Here is a 24,472-nt window from a genome sequence, read left to right as displayed (position 1 = left end):
CTCAGTGTTCAGCTTCCTGTTATAAAAGCAACTGCATGTGAGCCTGCCGAGGCTGCCCTGACAAAATGCCACAGACGAGTGGGCTCAAAAACTCGAGACTCAAAAAAAGCAGAAATTTATTTTCTCACGGTTCTAGAGGCCAGAAGTCCAAGGTCAAGGTGACAGCAGGGCCTTTTTACCTTGAGGCTTCTCCCTGGCTCACAGACCGCTGACTTCTCACTGTGTCCTTGCAGGGCCTTTCCTCTGGGTGTGAGCATCCCTAGTGTCTCTCTTTTCTTATAAGGACATCGGTCATGTTGGATTAGAGCATTACCCATATGACCTCAGTTAACCTTAATTATCTCTTTAAAAACGCTGTCTCCAACCACAGGCGCATTCTCAAGTACTAGGGGTTAAGACTTCAACATAAGAAGTTGGGAGGGTGGGGAGAAGACGGCTAGTTCCATTAACAAATCGCATGCCATCTTTCCCCCTCACGTTGGCCAAGAGTCCCTTTCATACTGACGCTTCCTGAAGACAAAGAGTTGAGACTCTCATCCATTGTATTGGAAGAAGTGATCATCAGTCCACCCTTTCTCAAGACCCGGAAGCTTAAAAACATTGGTGTAATTTAATCTCGTATTTCCCCTTCTAGTCATCACTCTTGACCATCAGAGATCCTGAGATAGAGTCAACAGGAGGGCATACATCACAGCAGTTTACACCAATGGCGACTTCACCACAAAATGTGTAGCCACTGAGGACAGAGGAACTGAATTATGCTCGTGGGGAGGAATACTATGTGGCTCTTAGGAGTCACGCATGTGAATAATTTTTAATGACCTGAGAAAATGAGCAGAGTGCTGTGTTCAGCAAAAAAAAAAAAAAAATACAGATAATTTGTGCCAGTTTAATCTTATTTACCCATATATGCATTTAGATTCAAAGGAAAACCATTATAAGGAAATCACTGAGATATTAACCAAGATTATCTCTGAATAGTGGGATTATAAGTTATTTTTTTCCCTCTTGTGCTCTTAGGTATTCCTTATGCATTTCCTACAGTGGAAATGAGTTGCCTCTGAGATCCTAAGAGTGATCCTGTGTGTTTAGAAGGGGAAAGTCAAAACAGAAATAGCAAAACTAGAATTATCCTTGGTCCGTTTCTGTTGCACAGGGGAGGGGCTTTAGATGCAGAAAGCACATTGTTTCCTTAAAAGAATACACCTGGGCTTGGAGCGCGGGCTGCCAGGCTGAGCCAGCGACACTGGGCACTGGTCTCCCCAGCCCTCCTGGAGCGCCGCTCCAGGGCAGTATTTGCCCAGCTGTGCGCGCGCGCGCACATCGGGTGGACCCCGCCCACCTACCCACCCGCCCGGCCCCCTCCCTCCCACGACGCTAACGCGGCTCTGTTGCCTCCACAGTACGGGGTGGACGTGATGGCCCGCGACGCGCACGGGAACACGGCACTGGCCTACGCGCGGCAGGCCTCCAGCCAGGAGTGCACCGAAGTCCTGCTGCAGTACGGCTGCCCCGACGAGCGCTTCGCGCTCATGGCCACCCCCAACCTGTCCCGGAAGAACACTAACCGCAACAACAGCGGCGGGAGGGTGCCCACCGTCATCTGAGGACCGCGGTGTGCCCGCAGCCTCCCGCGCGTGCCCTGGGGAGTCACCCACGTGAGTCCCGTCGGGTCCCCCTCACTTCTCCTGGTGGTCCCGGCCACGCACCCACCCACCACACCACCCCACCCCCTCCTCACCCCCAGCAAAATCACAAAACCCAGATGGCCCTCGAGGGGCGCGAAGAGGCTGCAGCGTCGACTCCCTTGCATAGACTCCCCCGACCGACAACACGAGCGGCAGGAGGGCCTGGGTTCTTGATGGTTAGCACACCGGCGCCCGGACCCCGGTCCATCCGCGGCCGGAGAAGATGGAGCGTGGCACAAGGGGCGGTGGGGGGGCGCGCGGGGGGCGGGGGGTGGGGGAGGGCGACGCAGCCAGCAGAAAGGGGGTGACTCTCCTTAACTGGCAGTTAAGCACATCAGTACATTTCACCTCTACCAAACGGAACACTTGGATTTCATCTCTTCTCCGAGGAGCTTGACGGCATAAATCAGAAGCAAGCAGAGTTTGTCAGGTTTGAAGCCCCTATGATGGTATGTGTCAAATCAGTTGTAGCTAATCTGTCCAGGGAGGATACTGGCTTCATTACGCTCGTGTAGTTGAGTTCTTCCAGCATTACCGCTGCTTAATAGAACATGATTACTCATCACCGGGAAGAAAGCGTATTAGCGGCGGAGGTAGTTACACAGCACGCTCGGGTGATTGCCGCGATGTGATCGCAATATTCTGAGAAGCCGCGTATTATCCCAGACATGTTCTCCCAAGCCCTTGGAGCCCTCCTTTCTAAATTCACTGTCATAATTTAGTATCTGTTTAATTTTTCAGTCCAAAGAGAGGAAATCAGTTGCTGAGTATTATTTGACTGCACTCTCCTTGGTGCAAAAACAAAATGGAGAAAAATAAATAAGAGTGACTTGGAATTTCAAAAGGAAACCACGAATTCCGCTAACCACATTTCAAGCACATTTAGTAAACTCAGTAAAGGTGTAAAAGGCTCTTTTTTTTGTTTGTTTTTCCCCCAAACCAGAGAGAGATTTTTTGTCCTTCTGCCAAGGTGGGTGTCTTGGGTGTCAGTCACTCCGGGGCCCACGCGGCCCAAGTCATGCAGGCCTCTGTATTCTGTCTTTAGACAAGATGTGTTGAAAATCTATTTGAATAAAAGAAGTTCATAAATATGCATTGATTTTTGTACAGAAAAATGGCACCTCTGTTAATTTATAAATTGAACTGGATGTGAACTAATAATATGCAACTAGTTGAGACAAGAGGGTTACAGACCATTGTACATGGGAAATATTCCCAGCAGTAAACACTTCCATTAATATGATATACAGCTTTTTAAAAGGAGCACATCAGAATAAGATGGTGGTACCATTTGCTTATTAAAATCAAGAAAGGGGAGAAAAAAAAAAAGCAAGCATATTGGGGGGGAAGAGGCACGTGATTGCTCATTACCAAAAGCATGATCGCTATCCGACGCTGCTTTTGATAACTGCAAGGGAGCGCTGTGTTCAGACACAGGGGATTCTCCAAACCCCAGACCCTGGCGCTTTGCAAAGGTCCACCCTGACCACCACTGCCAATGTGGGGGCACAGACTGACTCATGAGACTCCCTAAGACTTTTTTTTTTAAACTGGTGGCCAGGCCCATCATGTTAGTACGTCACCCAATTTGCCGTCATCATGGTTTCTGGCTGCTTCAGACTTCGGGCACCTCCAGCTGGTGGCCAAACATAACCAACCAGACGGCGACACCTTAGGTTAAAGGGGGCAACTGTGCCTTGAGCCCCTTGGTGGTAGGATGGGGACACAGGGTGTCCCCTGAAGGATAGCACAGGATCGGCAGCACCAAAACAGAGGACCACACTCCCCCGGCTGTCCCCGGGGGAAGTCCCTTGCTCTCATATATGAAACCTATTTGTAAGAGTTTTTCCTCTTCTTTCACTTAAAAAAAAAAAAATTAAAAATGGGGGGGGGGCGGAAATAAAGCTTTACACAGTTTCTACATGGGTCAGTGTTTCATGGGCATCTCTCACCTGGACGCAGCTCGGTGGAATCCGGCCGTTTCCCAGGATAAACAGGTGCACAAGCCACCGGCCTGGGAACCTTGAGGACAGGTCCGTAATCCCTCCTCCGCCTGGTTTTTAATTCTGTGTTTCATCACTGTGTGGTTATTTTAAATGTGAATAGAGGGGGGGAAAATTCCTTCCTATTTTTGAAGAATGCATTACTGTTCTAATCCAGCCACACCCATTGGCCCCCCACCCCACGTTAGCATAGACGTTACGATGTAGTAAACGCAGATAGAGTATAAATGAAATTATTAAATTATTTCACTGTAGTTACTTCCCACCATAGGAATGCTTTATCATAGTGAAGCCTTCTTTTGAAAAGAAACGGAATTCCTTGTAAGGCTTCTCTTCCGGATGTATATGAGTGTGTACAGATTATTAGATGTGTTTATAATATAATATTTTCCCAGATGGCTTCTGTTTTCACTTAGCCTTTCACGACCAGTATGCTAGGCTGGTTTCTTCCCTCCCCTCCCTCCAGCGCTGGGGCTTCGTTGATTCCTCCCTAGAAAACGTGACCCCTCTCCTGGTATTTTTAGCGATGGGGATCTGCTCCAGGAGGCGGCCTGCTGAACTGTGAGCACAAGTTTTGGCAACAGAGAAGGCGGTAGTGGGTTTCAAGGGTTTTCTTTTCAAAGGAAGGCGGCTCATCTGTGTCTCAGTGTCAGACTAGAAGCCCTTTCTCTGCCGACCGTGTTCTCATTCCCATCTTCAAGCCTTGCTGGCACCAAGGCCAGAGGAGCAAGGACGCAGGGCCTGTGTTAGACATAACCAGTTTGGGAAGGGAGTCCCGTTTTCACAGTTTATTTCCATGTAAGTTCAGGGACATGATGGTGACCCAGGGAGTTAACCGCTGTAGAATCCATCTAACCTTTTCTATTCAAAATTTAAAATTTTTCCTTGACCAGAAACCCACTGCCCGGGGAAGGCGTGTGGTCAGGTGGCCACTCACGAGGGCCCCTGGCTATGTCACAGACCTCTCTGGATTTCTCCGGTGGCCAGGAAAGCCTGCAGAGAAAGGAGCCTTGATTTCTGCTGGTGCCTGGGTGCATCTCAAACACTAGGCTGGACAGAGGGGCGGTTCTCCAGGCGAGGGTCCCAGGCCCCCTCGTCCCCTGCCTTCCCCAGGAGAGGAATGGCGAGCATCATGGTCACGAGCCCTTGGTCCCAGAGGCAGGTGCAGGCCCTGTCCCCCAGGAAGCCTCCCCGCAGTGTGGAATCACCCGGAAGATAGGTGAGGGCAGCGGGGGCTTGCTGACCGTGGAGCCCTCGGATGCAGGCGAGACCAGCTCTTCCTACGTTCCTCGGGCTTGCAGCCCTTCCATCAGCCCCTCCTTGCGAGGCCCTGGGCCATCTGTGGCCCTAGCAGACCCCTCCCCTGAGGTTCTGTGCAGTCTGCTGCGGCCTGCAGGCGCCCAGCCTCGGCCTCCAGCATCGCCTGGGGCTTCCCACTTGCGTGCCACCCCCAGGCATCCAGAGTGGTGCCCCGTGCTTGCACAGGAGCTGTCACCAGTCCGTTAGGGAGTAGTCTGGTGAGAAAGGCAGCCCCTGGGTTCACCTGGCCTCACCACCCTGCCCTGGGCAGCTTCCAGCTTCCAGCTTCCCTGGGTCCTTCTGCAGCGGTGGAATCCAGTGGCCTTGCAGGGTGTGGGTCTCACGTGATGAGTGCCAGCCCCACACCCGGCCAGGGACTGGCTACTCAGGACACGGGGGTGTTTATTAAGAACAGAACGCAGACTGGACAGGAGCCAGAGGACTAGACAGGAAACCCAACCCCCAACCCCCTCCCCATGCTGGCCTCACGGCACGAGCCAGTTTTCCCCGGGACTTGGCAGCAGGGCCCATTTGCCAGACCCTCTTGCCCAGGCCCCCCTGTCCCTGCAGAGCACATCAGTGCCCCTTTCCATTCATGCATCAGGGGAGGGAGCAGGGCTCTGAGGGTTGCCCACCCCCAGGAGTGAGCCACCCACTGAAGTGCCCCCTCCAGCCTCTTCCTCTGAGCTCACATTTCTAGGGAAGGACAGCTGGAGGTCTCCCTCACACCATTCACCCCCCTCTCTCCATCCCCACTCTGCCACGGTCGTTGATGCCACAGGCCTGCCCCTGCAGATGCTCCCTCCAGCGCCCAGAGGCTGCTGGACGCACTCGTGTTCGGGCCCCTTTCAGTGTCTTTGCCCTCAGTTAAGCTCAGTTGCTCAGTTGCGGCTGACTCTGCGACCCCATGGACTGCAGCATGCCAGGGCTCCCTGTGCATCCCCAACTCCTGGAAAGCTTGCTTAAACTCATGTCCATCGAGTCGGTGATGCCTTCCAGCCACCTTATCCTCTGTTGTCCCCTTCTCCCGCCTTCCATCTTTCCCAGCATCAGAGTCTTTGCCCCGCTTCCCTTTAAAACTAGAGCCTCTTACAGGGCACCCTGGGCTGGCGGGGGGTATGGCCACAGGCTCCACTGTCTGCCTCCCTCCTTCTATCCACCCTGCCTCCAGCCTTCTTCTCTCTTTCTCTCTCTCCTCTGTCCCTCCCTGAGCCTGTGTGATTGGTCGGTGAGCACCCACCCTGCGGGAGCTCGCTTCCTTTTCAGGGCTGACACTCGCCTTGTCCCACGCCTGTCTGTGGTGGTCACCTCCTTCCCCTTCAGAGTGGGCCCTGCTTCCTGCCCTACCTACCACCGGCCGGAGCTGTGCTCCTGGGGGTGACGTGGGCTCCTGTGGCTCCAACCCTGCTGGTCCTTTCTCCTTGCGTGTAGAATGTTCTGGAAGCAAGAGGGGGCGCGCCGCCTTCCCGCCTGGGGAGGCTCGGAAGCCATGTCACATTGGAGGGCCTCTAGGAGCAAGCCGGGCCGGGTCTCAGAAGCTGCTCAGAAAGCACAGTGGGAAGGCAAGTCGGCCCCCTCCGCCTCAGCCTGCTCTGTTTGCACCCCTCCAAGCGCCCCCCAAGGTCATCGCGACTTTTCCAGAACTCCCCTGGATTGTATTTATGTCCTTCAAGCGCACGAATTGAGAAAGCCGTCAGGAAGGAATTCAGACAGAAAGAAATGTGCTGGAGAGACACATCTTTCTTCCCCAGGAAATATAATTTATTTCCAACTGCCTCCTCATACGTGGGTCTCACGTTGTGAAGTCGTGTCTCGGAGTGATTTTCACCCTCATCCTTCCCCAAAAAAGCTACATAAGGGCCTCTGGCACGGAGACTCGCGTTTTCCTCTCTTAGCCGTTAGTCAGACGTGCCTCCTTGGACCAGCCGCCCTGCCCGCCCCCCAGTGACTGCCCTCAGGAAGCCTGGTGGTTGGCGGGCCTTCAGGTGTGGGCAGGGCTTGCTGAGAAGGGCGTGGCCTGCCCCCTGCGCTGCCCAGCGCTGCCGGCTCCTTTGATGCTCAGGTTTCTAAATCAGGTCACCCATCAGTCAAGACCTCAGATTCCTTCTGGTTATGCAGATGAGAGAAGCCGGGAGGGGCGGGGATTGGTCACTTGGGATAGATGCCCTTTGAATCCCGTCACTGCCAGGAAGTCATTCCAGGACCCCAAGATGCTGTGACGTCCAAGAGACAAACATTGCCACTCAGGGTTTGCAGCCCCGTCTGTCTCAGCCACCTAAGACATCATTATCTCCAAACCACAGATTTTCTTCCCCTTAGAAAACAAACGCTGTCTTGAAATAGATTTTTTTTTTAATATGAATAAATTCCCTGTCTCATTTTAGGTATCTGCTGATTTTAAACATAGAGCAAACCCTCTTTTCCAGTTTGGCTGTTGTGGTTTTGGTCCGAGTTGAAATTAGAGGACGTCTCATCAGCAGGGGATTCTGTAAAACAAGAAAGTCTGTGTTTAATCCATGATTTTTTTTTCAGTCCATGCTTTAGACGTATTTGTTTCACCTGTGTAGTAGGCACACTCCCCAAAGCAAGGCGGCCATGACCGTGAACTTGAAAACCTTTCCTCCCCGCGTTTTACTTCGGATGCGTTGCTTTTTTTGTTGACCGCAGTTGGTTTGGGGGTTTTTGCCTCTTTGGTTAAAATGTCCTTATCTGAGGCCTTCATCCCATCCAAAAAAAAGGCCTTCGGTACCAAAGAGAGGGCAGGGTTGGGGCAGGCGTGCCCAGCAGAGGCTCGCAGTGGTCCTGAAGGCTGTCCCCAGCCCCGGGACACCAAGCACCAGGCAGGTGCTGCCTGTGTGCAAGGTGAGGCAGGGTGCCCGTGTGAGTGAGAGGTGGGCTTGAGGCTTGTCTTCTGTTGAGTCTGACTGGCATCTGTCAAGAGGGACCCCCTGAGGGTCTTGGTCAAGGAATAGGGGAGAGCCTTGCCTGTCCTTGAGCATTTAGCACTGATAAAGATTTCAGAGTCAGTAAGCATTCCGTGACCTTGAGATGCAGATGGAAGAAAGGAACCAAACGAGATGCGGGAGGGCTGGGGGATCTTTGAAGTGCAGCAGACCCCCTCAGCGCACGCACCCGCTGTTGGGCACAGTCACCCCTAAATCGGACCATGTCCCCCCGTCTCCCTACTGCCAGGCAGCATCCACGCCAACCCGGAAGCTAACGTCTGAGCGGGTTCAGATACCCTTGTAAAACGAAAAGACTGCCCAACCCCTGGAGGCTCACACTCAGCACTGGCTCGTGGAAGTTACAGGGATGTTGGGGGCTGGACGAAGGATGTCCTGGGTCTCCCCATCCCCCATGGATGCCTGTGTTAGAAACCCTGAGGGCCCGGCTTTGTGCAGAGACCTTGGTGGGCAGCCCAGTGTACTCGGGGGTGCAGCTGAGCGTGCGTTGAGCCACATGGGGAAAAGGCACATCTCTCTGGGAGGACAGACGCCAGAGCCCGGGGGGCCGCTGTCACTGGCCACATGAGCACATCATGCCCCTCCCAGGCCCACCCCGGGGTCCCGGCCCCTTCCTCTCCAGGGCTATTACAGGCGTGCTGATGGACTCGAGTGGCTAGGCAGAGGGTACCCTTTGAAACTGCTTTATGGCCGTTCATGCATCTTGGTCTTAGAAATAACGCCTCCTCTAAACGTTGAAAAGCAGCACAGTTTCTCTCCTTCAACCAGGTTTTTGTGTCTAAAATACAGCAAATTCTTGAGGCTCCTGCCCTCGCCCTGGCTTAGCACCCGAATACTAGCGATGCTGTGCGCCCTTGATCAAAGGCGTGCGGGCTGGCGGCCCCAGGAGGGCTGGTGTTCGGCCATGCCAGACGCTGGCACCACCACGCGGGTCCCAGGGAGTGGCTTCCTGCCCCAGACAGACCCCTGCTCTCCTGCCCCTGACTTGGAACCGGGTTCCCATCTTGTGGCTGGGTGTGTTACCGAGAGGGAAGCCTGAGCAGGTCAGAGGTGACGACCAAGAGGCATTCTGGGGAGGTCCCAGGGAAGGCCTGGGTGCGGCGCATTCTAGCGCATTTCTCTCTGTAAATAGCCGTGTATAGAAGCTGGGAGAGTAGCCCGGGGTCTATCCAGAGATGGGTTTTTTTTTTTTTTTTTTTCTTTCGGTTGTTTTCTATTACCTCATTCAGCGAGTTTACGTTTCACGATGACTCAATGACGCTTTATTTATATTGTTTGTACTGTAATTAAAACCATTGACAGATATATCACTTCGCTTGTTATTTCATATGAGCTTGTTTTGATTAAATATGCCAGTTTGTATTTTCCTGCCTTGGGATTTTTTTTGTGTCAGCTGTACAGTATTCTAAGGGGAAAAAAAAAAAAAAGAAAAAAAGAAAAATGTGTAAAGTAATGGAGAGAGGTGGCTATAGCGTAGAGGCCTCTTTCTAATAAAGAAATGGAAATATGTCTACATTGCTTCTTTGGAGGTTTTCCTTGGGTTTGGGGGGTGGGGCAGGTGCGGAGGGGGAGGGTTTATTTGTCATGATTAATTGGACTCGCTTACCAAAGGGGTTCTCTTAGGGTCAGACAGCCTTTTGCATGAGGAAACTGGCCCAGGGGCTGTAGTCATGGCCAAGAGATAAAAAACAAGGAGCAGCTCTTCTGACTTTTTTTATTTACGAGAAACTCCAAGAGGCTGTGGTTCCTCCAGCCAGGAGTCGGCAGGGCCCGGAAGCTCTGATGCATCGTTCGTTTTGGATGTTATCTTTGCCCTGGACTGCCCTGCACTAGATGTGCGATAAGGCATCTGCTGTGGCTAGGAAATAAACCCACTCCAGCATGATGCTATTATTAAATGTTTGCCAAAATTTTGGTGCTATCTTTAATAAAGATGTTTGTCTCTAGCATCCAAAAAATAGATTAAAAAAAAAATTTCTCATGCACAATACATCCTATCTTTACCGCCCAAATCAGAAAAGCGTAAAGAAGGTAACACTCACCCCAAATGCCACCACCCAAACGTCACCGCTGTTGGTGACTTGAGCACCTTCCAGATGTTTCTTTCTACAGAGAGAAGGATGGCTTCTCCCCGGCCCACCCCTCAAGTCTTCCATGTCAGTAAAGACAAAGCCACATGATCGCAGGACATGCTAGTGTTAAGTTCTGTTGGGGTTTCCCCATGGCATGGGGAGCCTACATCACCACAAAGTGTCTTGCAAATTTTGCAACAAAAGGGGACACCATCCTTGGGGGCACAGCATGCCACCCGGCCATCCATTCACATGACCCTCAGCAGCCCAAATTCAAACAATAACAAAGCTGACTTGTCTTCTAGGAAATAACCCCCAAAAGGACAAAGAAAAGTGATTTCAGGAGGAGTCAGTTCCATTCATATGCATCAGTTCAGTTCGGTCGCTCAGTTGTGTCCAACTCTTTGTGACCCCATGGACTGCAGCACGCCTGGTCTCCCTGTCCATCACCAACTCCCGGAGTTTACTCAAACTCATGTCCATTGAGTCAGTGATGCCATCCAACCATCTCATCCTCTGTCATCCCCTTCTCCTCCTGCCTTCAATCTTCCCCAGCATCAGGGTCTTTTCCAATGAGTCAGCTCTTCACATCAGGTGGCCAAAGTATTGGAGTTTCAGCTTCAACATCAGTCCTTCCAATGAATTTTCAGGACTGATTTCCTTTAGGACTGACCAATCTGATCTCTCTGAAGTCCAAGGGACTCTCAAGAGTCTTCTCCAACACCACAGTTCAAAAGTGTCAATTCTTCAGCGCTCAGCTTTCTTTATAGTCTGTCTCTCACATCCATACGTGATTACTGGAAAAACCATAGCCTTGACTAGATGGATCTTTGTTGGCAAAGTAATGTTTCATGCATACTGGTTATCTATTTGATAAGCGATTTTACAAAACCGTGGCTTAAATAAGGGAAGACACCTGGAGGAGGAAGGCAGGCCAGGGCCGCCTAGACCATACCAGAAGGGCACCTGGGCCTGGCCAGCTGGTCAGCCACCATTTGTGGGTGTTTGTCTCTTCCCGGCTCCCACTGAGGGCTATTCCATGTCCAGCGCCTGCCTTCCAGGAGGGGAGACTGGAAGGGGCAGCCTAGGTGAAGCCCCACCTGTGCCCACTGACACACCACAGGCCTGACAGCGTGGGGTCATTCAGGGCTGCAAGGGGGCCTCGGTAGGGCCGGGTCTGGTGATGAAGAAGGGGGAACAGCTGTTGCGTGAGCAGCCCTGGGTCTCTGCCCCTCCACCCTTAGGTTCTCCAACATCCAAACACACCCGTCTGTCGACACACAGAACCCTCCCCAGGGAGCTGTCCAGGGGGCAGGTTGGCCCGCGCTCTGTGTCGCTCGGCGGCTCCTGGTCCGTCCTGGTCTGCCGCTTCCTGACTGCTCCTGCCTTCCCTCCAGTGCTCTTGTATCAACCTCAGAGCATCCTTTCTCCCCACTGAAAGAGCACAGCTTCTCCAGCCCCAGGGGTGGGGAGCTGAATCCCTCACCTTGCCGGCCCAAGGAATGCTCTGCCAGGTCAGTAAGGTGACAAAATCGAGGCTGAGCGCCTGGAATTTACAGCCACATTTTTTTTTTAAGCGAACGCATCCAGTGCTGGCCAGCCTGCAATGGAGCTGTCCCCAACACGCTCTTGATGGAGACCAAGTACAATAGCATTTCTGCACAGTGACATGGAATTGTGTGCAGAGCTCTGCAAACCTCCTCTGGCCCAGGGATCCAGGGCCCAGACAAGCCTTCATCACAGTCGGAGCTCCATAAATATGTGTTAATTACACGAGCAAATTCAGTGTCTAGGAATCTGGCCAAGGAGTAATGTGATTAATTAGACGTTTTTGTGAAAGATATTCATGGCTACAGTTTTCGTAATAACAAAATATGGGGAATAAACACAAAGTGTAACAGGAGGGGGATAGTTACTGTTTTCATTGAAGTATAGTTGATTTATACTATGTTGGTTTCAAGTGTACAGCAAAGCGATCAGGTATATATACATATATATATGTATATGGGAAGATAAGTCATTTCAGGTTGCGTTTATCACCTGGGGAAATGATAAAATATACATTTAAAAATTAGGAAACAGTGTATTTAAGACTAATCTATTAAATAAAGACATTCCTTTTTTTTTTCTTTTTTACTGTTGTTTCTTTTAAGAAATTTTTTCAATGTAAATAAAGACATTTTTATATCTGGAAAAAAATATCCAAAATGTTAGCAATGGCATCTCTCTTTGAGGAGTTCTGAGTGATTTCTATTTTCTTCTTTATACTGTCCACCTGTTCCGCATAAGTAAGCATTTTTTACAAGTTATTTTGAGGTACATTTTATTTTTATTTTTATTTTTTTATTTTTTTATATATATATTTTTATTTTTTAAATTTTAAAATCTTTAATTCTTACATGCATTCCCAAACATGAAGCCCCCTCCCACCTCCCTCCCCATAACATCTTTCTGGGTCATCCCCATGCACCAGCCCCAAGCATGCTGCATCCTGCGTCAGACATAGACTGGCGATTCAATTCACATGATAGTATACATGTTAGAATGTCATTCTCCCAAATCATCCCACCCTCTCCCTCTCCCTCTGAGTCCAAAAGTCCGTTATACACATCTGTGTCTCTTTCCCTGTCTTGCATACAGGGTCGTCATTGCCATCTTCCTAAATTCCATATATATGTGTTAGTATACTGTATTGGTGTTTTTCTTTCTGGCTTACTTCACTCTGTATAATCGGCTCCAGTTTCATCCATCTCATCAGAACTGATTCAAATGAATTCTTTTTAACGGCTGAGTAATACTCCATTGTGTATATGTACCACAGCTTTCTTATCCATTCATCTGCTGATGGACATCTAGGTTGTTTCCATGTCCTGGCTATTATAAACAGTGCTGCGATGAACATTGGGGTACATGTGTCTCTTTCAATTCTGGTTTCTTGAGGTACATTTTAAAGCTCACGGTTTGCCACTGACTTTGAAGAAAATAGTTAGGTTTTTTAATTAATGTATTTTTCGCTCATACTAAGACCCTTGAGAGTCCCTTGTACTGCAAGGAGATCAAGCCAGTCCCTCCTAAAGGAAATCAACCCTGAATATTCCTTGGAAGGACTGATGCTGAAGCTGAAGCTCCAGTACTTGGGCCCCCTGATGCGAAGAGCTGACCCACTGGAAAAGACCCTGATGCTGGGAAGGATTGAAGGTGGGAGGAGAAGGGGACAGAGGATGAGATGGTTGGATGGCGTCACTGACTCAGTGGACATGCATGTGAGCGAACTCTGGGAGTCGGTGGAGGACAGAAGAAGCCTGGCATGCTGCATCCATAGGGTCACAAAGAGTCAGACAGGACTTAGCGACTGAACAGCAACAAAACTGGTGAAATAGTCCTTAACTGGTTGATCAAGTATGGAAACAAGTTGATTAAAAATTAGGAAGCTTCCAGGCAGGGAGCAAACTGTCAGATGGAGAATCTGAAGGAACAAAGTTCAGACAGACCCCTCGCCCAGCCTTAGCGCACAGAGCTCAGAACCATCCAGAAGGCCAGGCTCACCGGGGCCTCCCCACCCCCTCCCCTCCCACAGGACTCCAGTGTTTCCCCTCCCTCCATCCCTGCCTGCCAGCCCCCTCCCACCAGACCACGGCTCCTCTCCTGCCCACTGGAGACCCCTTCAAACCCTCCTCCCCACAACCAGCTGTCCTGGGGACCTGACCTCACCACCCCACTGCTCGAAACTAAGCTCCCACGGGAAAGCCCACCGTCCTAACGGGGACCCCGCGGGGCTGCCTGCTCTGCCCCCCACCTCTCTCACCCTGCCTCTTGCCCTGGGGCCCCTCACCCTTCTGGACCTCTATGCGTCTTTTCTCTTCCCTGGGAAGACCACCCTTCCTCCCGCCAGCTTCTTCTCATCTTTGGGGTCTCCCACGAACTGCCCCTGCCACAAGGAGGTCTCCCTCACCCTGAGGGGCCCCTCCGCCTGACCCCCACTCTCGCATTAGGCTCGCCCTGACCATCACAGGGCCTCCCTAGTGTTCGCCCACTCCTGCGGCTCACTTGGGATCCGCGACGCCACTTTGGTCTGGTGGCCCCTAGACTGCCTGGGCTCCGCTCGAAAAACCCCTGAACGAGGGCACAGGAGGCAGAGACAGTCCTGCCCGGGGCTCTGGGGTGCGGACGGCCCACCCAGTGGTACCAGTGGCACCATTTTCTCCTTGTCCTTTAATGTTTATTGATTTATATTGAAGTATAGTTGGTTTACAGTACGTGTCAGTTTCCAGTGTACAGCAAAGCAAGGCATAGATGCCGTGCGCGTGTGCTCAGCTGGATCCGACTCTGCAACCCCGTGGACTGCAGCCCGCCGGGCTCCTCTGTCTATGGGATTCTCCAGGTAAGGATACTGGACTGGGTTGCCATGCCCATCTCCAGGGGATCTTCCCGACCCAGGGATCAAACTCAGGTCTCCTGCGTTGCAGGCAGATTCTTTACTGTCTGAGCCACAAGGGAAGCCCATATATATTCTATATATATACCTGTCTATCTATATGCTTCTTGATTCTTTTCCATTCTATTATATATAGCCTATATCTGTCTATCTATATGCTTCTTGATTCTTTTCCATTCTATTATATATAGCCTATATCTGTCTATCTATATGCTTCTTGATTCTTTTCCATTCTATTATATATAGCCTATATCTGTCTATCTATATGCTTCTTGATTCTTTTCCATTCTATTATATATAGCCTATATCTGTCTATATACTTCTTGATTCTTTTCCATTCTATTATATATAGCCTATATCTGTCTGTCTATATACTTCTTGATTCTTTTCCATTATAGGTTATTTAAAGACATTGAATGTAGTTCCCTGCACTGCATAGTAGATCCTTATTGATTACTTTACGCATACCGGTATGCACCTGCTAATCCCATATTTCCAGTTCACCCCACACACACACACACACCATTTTCTTGGGTGGTTCTGCTGTTGAGAAAACTGAACCTCATGTCACTGTGAAGGGGCTGAAGGGAAAAGGGTTGTAGGGAGATCCCCAGCTTAGGATCTACCCCTTCCACGGGCAGTCGGGTCCCCCAGCTGTCCCCAGCCACCACAGCAGGACCTCAGCCCTGTCCCCGGCCCGAGGTCAGCGTCCAGCCGGGCTCCCTGAGCCCCCACCCGCAGGCCCCAGCTCCGTGCAGCAAGGACGAGCCGGCAGCCCCCCGGCCCCAGCACGTTCGCAGAGCCGCTAACCCACGATTTATCACCAGCGAGTCCAGTGAGGAGCCTAATTGGCCCATAAATGTGGTCCGATAACCGCACCTGACACCCAAAGACACTGCAGGCAATTAGCACTTATTTATTTGCACGTGGTATTGACCACGCTGGGCTCCCGCCTCAAGGTCTGTCTGCGCGCCAGGCTGGAGGGACGGGACTGGTTCACTATACCACGCACATGTGCACACACACACACTGCGCAACGCCACGACACACACACCACGACACACACACCCCACGACACACACCACACAACACAACCCCACTGCACACACACACCACGACACACACACCCCACGACACACACCACGACACACGTACACAACACAACCCCACTGCACACACACACCACGACACACACACACCACGACACACACCACGACACACACCACACAACACAACCCCACTGCACACACACACCACGACACACGTACACAACACAACCCCACTGCACACACACACCACGACACACACACACCACGACACATACCACACAACCCCACTGCACACACACACTGCACAACCCCACTACACACACACCACACAGCTCCACTACACACACCACACAACTCCACTACACACCATGACACACACACCCCACTACACACACGACACACACCACACAACCCCACTACACACACACCACGACACACACCACGACACACACCACGACACACATACACAACACACAACACACAACCCCACTACACACATACACCACACAACCCCACTACACACACACCGCACAACCCCACTACACACACACCACACAGCTCCACTACACACACACCACACAGCTCCACTACACACACCACACAGCTCCACTACACACACCACACAACTCCACTACACACCATGACACACACACCCCACACAACCCCACTACACACACCATGACACACACCACACAACCCCACTACACACACACCATGACACACATACACCACACAGCTTCACTCCACACACACCACACAACTCCCCTACACACACACCAGGACACACACACACAGAAACCATACACTACATACACACACAGCTCCACTCCACACACCATGACACACATACACCACACAACCTGACTACACACACACCACACAGCTCCACTACACACACCACGACACACCACACAGCTCCACTCCACACACACCACACAACTCCAATACACACCATGACACACATATACCACACAGCTCCACTACACACACACCACGACACACATACATTACACACTTACGACACAAACACTGCACATATAGCAAACACTATACACATACCACACACTACACAAAACCAAACACACCACACAGTACACACACTACACACCACACATACCACATACAAACCATACACCACATATACACACACCACATACACAAACACCATATATCATATAACACACACACATCACGCCTATTACACACCACTCCACGTATCACAAACACAGCACACACACTACACACACCACACAAACACTACACACATGCACCCCACACACACTACACATATACCACACATACTACACCCACACACAAACCATATACCACACACCACATATCACACACACACTTTACTCACATACCACATATACACACACACCACACATACTAACACACCACACAGAAACCATATGCTGCATACCATACACATCACACACACCACACACACACTACACACTACATACCACACATACACAGCATACACACTGTACACACCACACACGCATCTCACACACCCCACACACTCAACACACACACCACAACACACTATACAAATCACACACGTCACACACACCACTACACACACACCACACACACACTACACACTTACCACACTCTACACACATCCCAAACACTGTACACATACTACACACACTACACAAAACCACACACACACACTACACACCACACATACCACACACAAACCATATACTACATACCATACACCACATATATACACACCACATACACAAACAGCATATATCATATCACACACACCACACACATTACACACAAATTCCACATCTCACAAATACAGCACACAGACCACAGACACACTACACATATACCACACACACCAAACCCACACACAAATCATACACTACACACCACACACCACATATCACATACACACTTTACATGCATATCACATAGACACACACACCACACACACTAACACACCACACAGAAACCATACACTACATACCATACACATCACACACACCACACACACACACACACCACACTACACACACCACACATCACACACACCCTACACACACACACCACACTACACACACCACACATCACACATACCCTACACACACACACACTACACACACACCACACTACACACACCACACATCACACATACCCTACACACACACACACTACACACACACCACACTACACACACCACACATCACACATACCCTACACACACACACACTACACACACACCACACTACACACACCACACATCACACACACCCTACACACACACCACAGACGCTACACTCATTGCACACACCACACACACACTATACACATCAGCCACACCCCACACACATATACATCACACACTCAAGTACCACGTGCATCCCTACACTGCTCCTGGCTGAGGATCCAGTGACCATATGTGTGCACACACCTGTGCCCTTTGAAACACAGGGCAACTGGTCATGTCACCCCATCCCACTCACCTTGGTGCGCCAAACCACACTCAGTAAAATGAACACAAAGTGGTGGCCTGGATGCCAAGTTCTTAGAGGGCTGGGATGCAGCTTCTCGTAGCACCCAAGCTGTTTGGTGTGAAGACGGAATATTGCCCTTTAGCAACAACACAGCAAGCTCATTGCCAAAGCAGGATTGGGTTCAGACATGGACTGCGCACCCAGAGAGCCTGGGCTTGCTAGACCCTCTCGTCGGCAAAGTCCAGGCTCCTACTGCTCACCGCAAGACAGGTCAATGAAGGAGAGATTAGTTGTTGGGGCAAAAAAAGTGACTTTCTTCAGAAAGCTGTTAGGCTGGGACGATGGTGGACTCATGTTCCAAAGAGCCATCTTGCCTGAGTTAGAATTCGGGCTCCCTTAATATTATTAATGAAAGGGGAGGCAGTCAAGTCAGACGCTGTCTGGTGCCCTCAGCCTCCGCAAGGCACGCGCTCATTCCTTCCTCCCCGCCGTCGTTCACAGATGGGCTTGGTCAGGCTGCTTCCTGTGAGCCAAACCATGGCGTTTCAGCTCAATGACCACTCCCTGCGGGCAGGGTTCCCGGAGATGGGTCGGTATGTATAGTTTAAGCTTCTAGGCAACATCCCTACAGTGATGAACTTGTAATAGAGGGAATTTCCTAGACGTCTAGTGGTTGGGACTCGGTGCTTTCACTGCTCACGCCTGGGGTTCAATCCCTGCTCGCGCCTGGGGTTCAATCCCTGCTCGCGCCTGGGGTTCAATCTCTGCTCTGGGCACTAAAATCGCTGAAGCTTAGTGGTGTGGCCAGAAATAAAAAACCTTGTAATAGAATGCAAAGTTTATTTCCTATTACTCTCTGAGTGTTCCTCTGTAACATGGGTATAATGGTAATACACTGGAAGGCTGTGAGGTTAAATAAGTTAATACATAGACAGTACTTAGAAGAGTGCTTAATGAGCTTACAGTATTAAAAAATCATACCAGCATTATTATCACAGAAAATCTGAAACATCAAAGTAAGCAACACCAGGGACTTCCCTGGTAGTCCACTGGTTAAGAACCTGCCTTGCAATGCAAGGGGCACCAATCTGATCCCTGGTCAGGACACTAGGTCCCACATGTCCCAGCTAGGACCTAGCACAGCCAAATTAATGAGTTAACTTTTTTAAAAAGTAAGCAATACCACACAAAATATTAAAATCCCCCCTAATCTATATGCAAGCAATAAACATCTTGCAGGAGATAGGAATTTGTTTATAATGCAGAGTTAGAGGTTGCAAAAAAAGCCAATTATCGAACAGTGTACATACCATGAATTCTCTATTTTGGCTAGAAAAAATACACAGAATTACATATACGCACATGAACATATTGGAGAAGGGAATGGCATCCCACTCCAGTATTCTTGCCTGGAGAATCCCATGGACAGAGGAGCCTGGCGGGCTGCAGTCCGTGGGGTCACACAGAGATGGACACAACTGAATCGACTTAGCACAGCACAGCACATGCCTATATGCATAGAAACACTCCAGAAGACCATGCAGCCAATGTTAACGGGGTCTCTCTCAGATTATTCACGATGTTAACTTTTCTCTGCTTATTCGAATTTTCTGATTCATCTGAACATTTATTACTACTGTAAGTATTTTTTAAATAAGGAAAGAAAATGAAATAGCAACTACCAACACCAGAGATGGGAACTCTTAGTATTTGAATGTGTGTCTTTTCAGGCTTCTAAAAACTACAAGTGTACTTTTCATTAAAAAAAGAAAACAAGATTTATTTATTTACTTATTAAAAAAAAATTATGGTCACACCTTGTGGCATGTGGAATCTTAGTTCCCCGATGATGAAATCCACATTGGCTGCTTTGGAAGGTGACGTTTGAACCACTGGGCAGCTGGGAAGTCCCAGGTGTACCTTTCTTTTAAAAATATATCTAATGCCTTCAAGCTGTTGACAGCCTACTTTCCCTTTAGATATTTGGTTTGAAAATTTTCAAATCTACGGAAAAGCTGAAGAAGAAGAGAATATTCCAGTGAGCATTCAGAGAAGCCTCATTTGTATTCACCAATTGTTAACATTTTAACCCATTGATTTCTGTATAGATGACAGATAATTAGATAGAAAGAAAGAGATATTAGATACATAGATAATAGATAGACAATGCACACACACACGATGCTGAATCATTTGAAAGTAAATTACCAACATCATGATTTTTTCACCCTTAAATAAATAAGCACAAGGACTTTCTCTGTCGTAACTACAAGACCATTATCACTCCCAAGATGGTTACCATTGGTATGATATAATATGCAGTCCATATTCAAATCTCCTCAATTGTCCCAATAATGTCTTTTAGAGCTGATTTTCCTCTCATCCAAGATTCAATCAATAATCATACGGAGTCCTTAATTGTCATGATAACCTACTTCTTTAAACTTAAATGAGCATGAACAACTTTTCATGTTAAAAAAAAAAAAGCTCATATGATTTAAACACTCACTGAGGAATGAGGCTCTCTCATTCCATAAGTGGTTCCTAGCACTTCACTGATAGAGTACTAACATTTGTTTTCCAATTTGAAAGGCAAAAAGTACAATCTCTTAGTCTGTCTGCGTTTTACCAGTATTGGGGTTGACCTTTTTTATGCTTAATAACAAATTGTATTTTGTTGTTGTTTACCCTAGCACACGGGCTTTCCTGGCGGCTCAGTGGATGGTAAAGAATCTGCCTGCCAATGAAAGAGATACAAGTTTGATTCCTGGGTTGGGAAGATCCCCTGGAGAAGGAAATGGCAGCTCGCTCCAGTATTCTTGCCTGGAAAATCCCAAGGACAGAGGAGCCTGGCAGGCTCCACTCCATGGGGTCACAAAAGTTGGACACAACTCAGAGACTAAACAGCAACACACTCTTGCACATACTTACTTCACTCACTTTTTTTTGACGTATTTACATTTTCTTCAATGGTGTGTAAACTTAGGGGACATGAGCCCTTTACATAGCATGTCTACAATTTTTTCTCATTGTTTCTTTTCCAATTTTATCATTTACTTAATGTACAGAATTTTAACACTTAGGTCTACAACTCAGTCTTTACTTTTGTGGTTCTTACCCTTAGTGTGATGCATAGAAAATCCTTCCTCACCCCAGTTATGCAAAAGTCAATTTCTCTTGTGGTACAGTTCTATCATATAATAGTATTTTATTACATTTAAGCTTTTCATTCATCTTCCATTTGTAAAAATTTTATCTTTTCCAAATGGCTTGCTAATCGTACCAATTCCATGTATAAAACAATAGGATGGAAGATTTTTTAACATATGACACCTAAATTATGGGATAGCCATATAATAGAATAATAGTAGCCATTAAAAAGAAAAAAGCAGACCTATATTCTGTGACCTGAGACCCTGGTGACTCAGATGGTAAAGAATTTGCCTACAATGCAGGAGACCGGGGTTCAATCCCTGGCTTGGAAAGATCCCCCTGGAGAAGGGAATGGCAACCCACTTCAGTATTCTTCTCTGGAGAATCCCATGGACAGAGAAGCCTGGCAGGCTACAGTTCATCAGGTTGCAAAGAGTCGGACACGACTGAGCAACTGACACTCTCACTTCATATTCAGTGAAGTGAGAAGGTGACTATGATATACTGTTAATAAGAAGTCAAGTTGCAGGACTTCCCTGGTGGCCAGTGGTTAAGAATCCTCATGCCAATGTGGAGAACACAGGTTCGATCCCTGGCCCAGGAAGATTCCAGGACATGCCGCAGGGCCAGTAAGCCCATGTGCCGCAACTGCCAACGCCCTGACACCCTAGAGCCCAGGCCCCCCAACAAGAGAAGCCACCGCAATGAGAAGCCCATGCTCTGCAACTAGAGAGAGCCCACACCCAGCAATGGAGACCCAAGGTGGCCAAAAATAAATAAATAAAGTAAAATAAATGTTTAAAAGTCAGATTGCAGAGCAGTCCATAGACATGTAGCATGTGACCCCCAAACCAAAGGTCCTACTCGTACATGTGTGTGTATACACATGCACACACCCCGCCATACTCTGTGGCCCTGCCTGGTCTGCTCTGCTGGCTGCTCCGCCTGCTTTTTAGATTCCCAAATGCCAGATGTCCCAGGACTTGATCTTTGACCTACTGTCTTCTTTATCACAATCTCATCAGGGCCCAGGGCTTTCAATATGTGTCCTTGACTTCCAAATTTATATTTCTTACTTTGTCTCTACCCTGAGTTCTAGATTCTTCTATCCATGGCTGAGTAAGTATTTGGATGTTATATAGTTATGAGTGCTTTAGCTTATAGATAATGGAATACTCAAGTAACAGAGGCTTAAGCATGATAGATATTTAACTGTATCATATAACTAAGTATTTAGAAGCAGATAGTCCAGGCCTTGTGCTGTGGCTCAATGGTATTTGGTTTGTTTTTTTAATGTAGTTTCTTTCATGCTGTTTCACTAACTTAGCCAGCTACCTCACAGTCAAAAGATGGCTGCCATAGTGCCAGACATTGTGTTCATGTCCATGGGATAAAGTGAACTAGCCACATCTATCTTTTTTTTAATCAACAAAGCATAAGCATTCCCAGATTTTCCACCATCCTCCAGCAAATTTTCCCTTTACAACTGTCTCATTGGGCAGGACTTAGTCATATAAAACAAGTGTCTCTCCTTTCTGGCCTCTATTCTGTGGGTGGAAAAGCAGAAAAAGAGGCTGGGGATAGGTGTTTTGGTAGCCAATTAATAATGCCTTTGAAATCTGTCATCCCAAGCACAAGCACATTGTTTTCAAAGCAGAAATTAACTTTTCCCTCCCCAGTAAGCCCCACATTAGTAAACATCAGCTTGCCCTTTCCAGATGCTTGTCCAAATGTGCAGGCATTGGCCAGGACTTCTTATCACCTGCCCACTCCAAAAACACCTCCCAGAGCTGACCATGTTTCACTCCCTCCAGCACAGCACCCAGATCCAAGCGCTGGAGGCCTCTGATAGCAGGCTGCCTTCCCTGCTTTCTCTGCTGCTCCTCTTCTTTAATGTCCACCAGGAAGCCAGAGCACTGTAGCTCAGTCACGCCCAACCCTTTGCAACCCCATATACTGCAGCATGCCAGGCCTCCCTGTCCATCACCAACTGAGATTCCTCAGACTCATGTCCATTGAGTCGGTGATGCCATCCAACCATCTCATCTGCATTCGACTCTCTCCCTCCTTCTTATGGCCCCAGCCGGGCTGCACACTGGAGAAGAGACCCAGAGGCGGGAAGGGCACTTTCCCGGAAAGCTTCCAGCTCGGTCTGTCCAGAACCCCGTCACGTGGCCATGTCCCATAGCAAGCAAGGCGGGGGTGTCGTCTCCACTCTGGTTGGCATTGTCCCAGCAGAACTTGTATTATTACTAGGGGCAGTTATAGTCTTGCTCACAGAGATGTCCTTCCAGACAGCCACAATCCAGCGCCCAAGGTCCAGAGCAGAATGTGGGTTGGCCCATCAGTCCATTCAGTGAAAGGTCCATTCAGAACATGGGTTGGCCCATTCATTCAGTGACACACGGAGCCCTCGTGGGACACCTAGAAAGAAAACCCTAGACCTTCCCTTTCTCCCCCCTGCCTCCCCCCATCTCCCATGCACTGACCTTCCTTCTCTGCACACCAGCTGTGCTTGCACGTGAAGTCCTCCTCACCGGACCCCAAGCTCTGCTGAAAGCACCCGCTGAGCCCCTCCTCCCCTGACTCTCCCACTCAGCAGCCCCAGGCATCAAGTCCTCGGCCTCCTGATGGGGTCTCCTTGCTCTCAAGAATTTAGTCCCTGAGGAGCCCCATGGAGCTGGCTCCTGGGATGTGGCCTTGGCTGGCACTCTCAGAGCATCTGGGCCTGTGTAGACCGCAGGTCTGCCTTGGTGCCCCAGAGCTGACACAGTCATGTAGGAGCCCTGATGTCAGGCCCGGACCCCACAGTAACAGTGGCAAACCAGCTCAGCCCTGAGGCTGGGGCCTCTGCCCACCTCCCCAGACACCTAGTCAGCTCAGCTCAGTTCAGTTCAGTCGCTCAGTCGTGTCCGACTCTTCGCAACCCCATGGACTGCAGCAGGCCAGGCCTCCCTGTCCATCACCAACTCCCGGTGTTTACCCAGACTCACGTCCACTGAGTCAGTGACACCATCCAACCATCTCATTCTCTGTCGTCCCTTTCTCCTCCTGCCTTCAATCTTTCCCAGCATCAGGATCTTTTCCAATGAGTCAGTTCTTCACTGAGTCCAAACAAAAACCACCGAGAGGCACTGTCTGGGTGGGGTGGGGGTGAGAACGGGAGTGCCCAGCCAGCCTGCACCTGGTCTCCTGGTGAGACCTCAGGAGAGAGCAGCCTGGAGCGGGCACAGATGCGTGCTCGAGTCCAGAAGACAGCTGTGCCAGCCACACAAACCCCACAAACGATAAATACTGGAGAGGGTGTGGAGAAAAGGGAACCCTCTTGCACTCTTG

At 49.4% G+C, this 24,472-nt stretch overlaps 1 protein-coding gene across 10 annotated transcripts in view; it reads left to right on the top strand.

Annotated features, from left to right (window-relative positions):
• AGAP1 (ArfGAP with GTPase domain, ankyrin repeat and PH domain 1) overlaps positions 1-9,466 on the top strand; it is a 576,306-nt gene extending 566,840 nt beyond the window's left edge. For all 10 annotated transcript variants that reach the window (XM_060414900.1, XM_027967353.3, XM_027967343.3 and 7 more), the window contains one exon: positions 1,404-9,466. In XM_060414900.1, coding sequence (XP_060270883.1) covers positions 1,404-1,607 — 204 coding nt within the window. In that variant the 3' untranslated portion in view covers positions 1,608-9,466. The remainder of the gene's footprint in view (positions 1-1,403) is intronic.
• Positions 9,467-24,472: the final 15,006 nt, after the last annotated feature.

The sequence above is a fragment of the Ovis aries genome, chromosome 1 (assembly GCF_016772045.2).
Source record: "Ovis aries strain OAR_USU_Benz2616 breed Rambouillet chromosome 1, ARS-UI_Ramb_v3.0, whole genome shotgun sequence".
In the NCBI taxonomy this organism is placed as follows: domain Eukaryota; kingdom Metazoa; phylum Chordata; class Mammalia; order Artiodactyla; family Bovidae; genus Ovis; species Ovis aries.
This window is presented reverse-complemented; position numbering and strand designations above follow the sequence as displayed.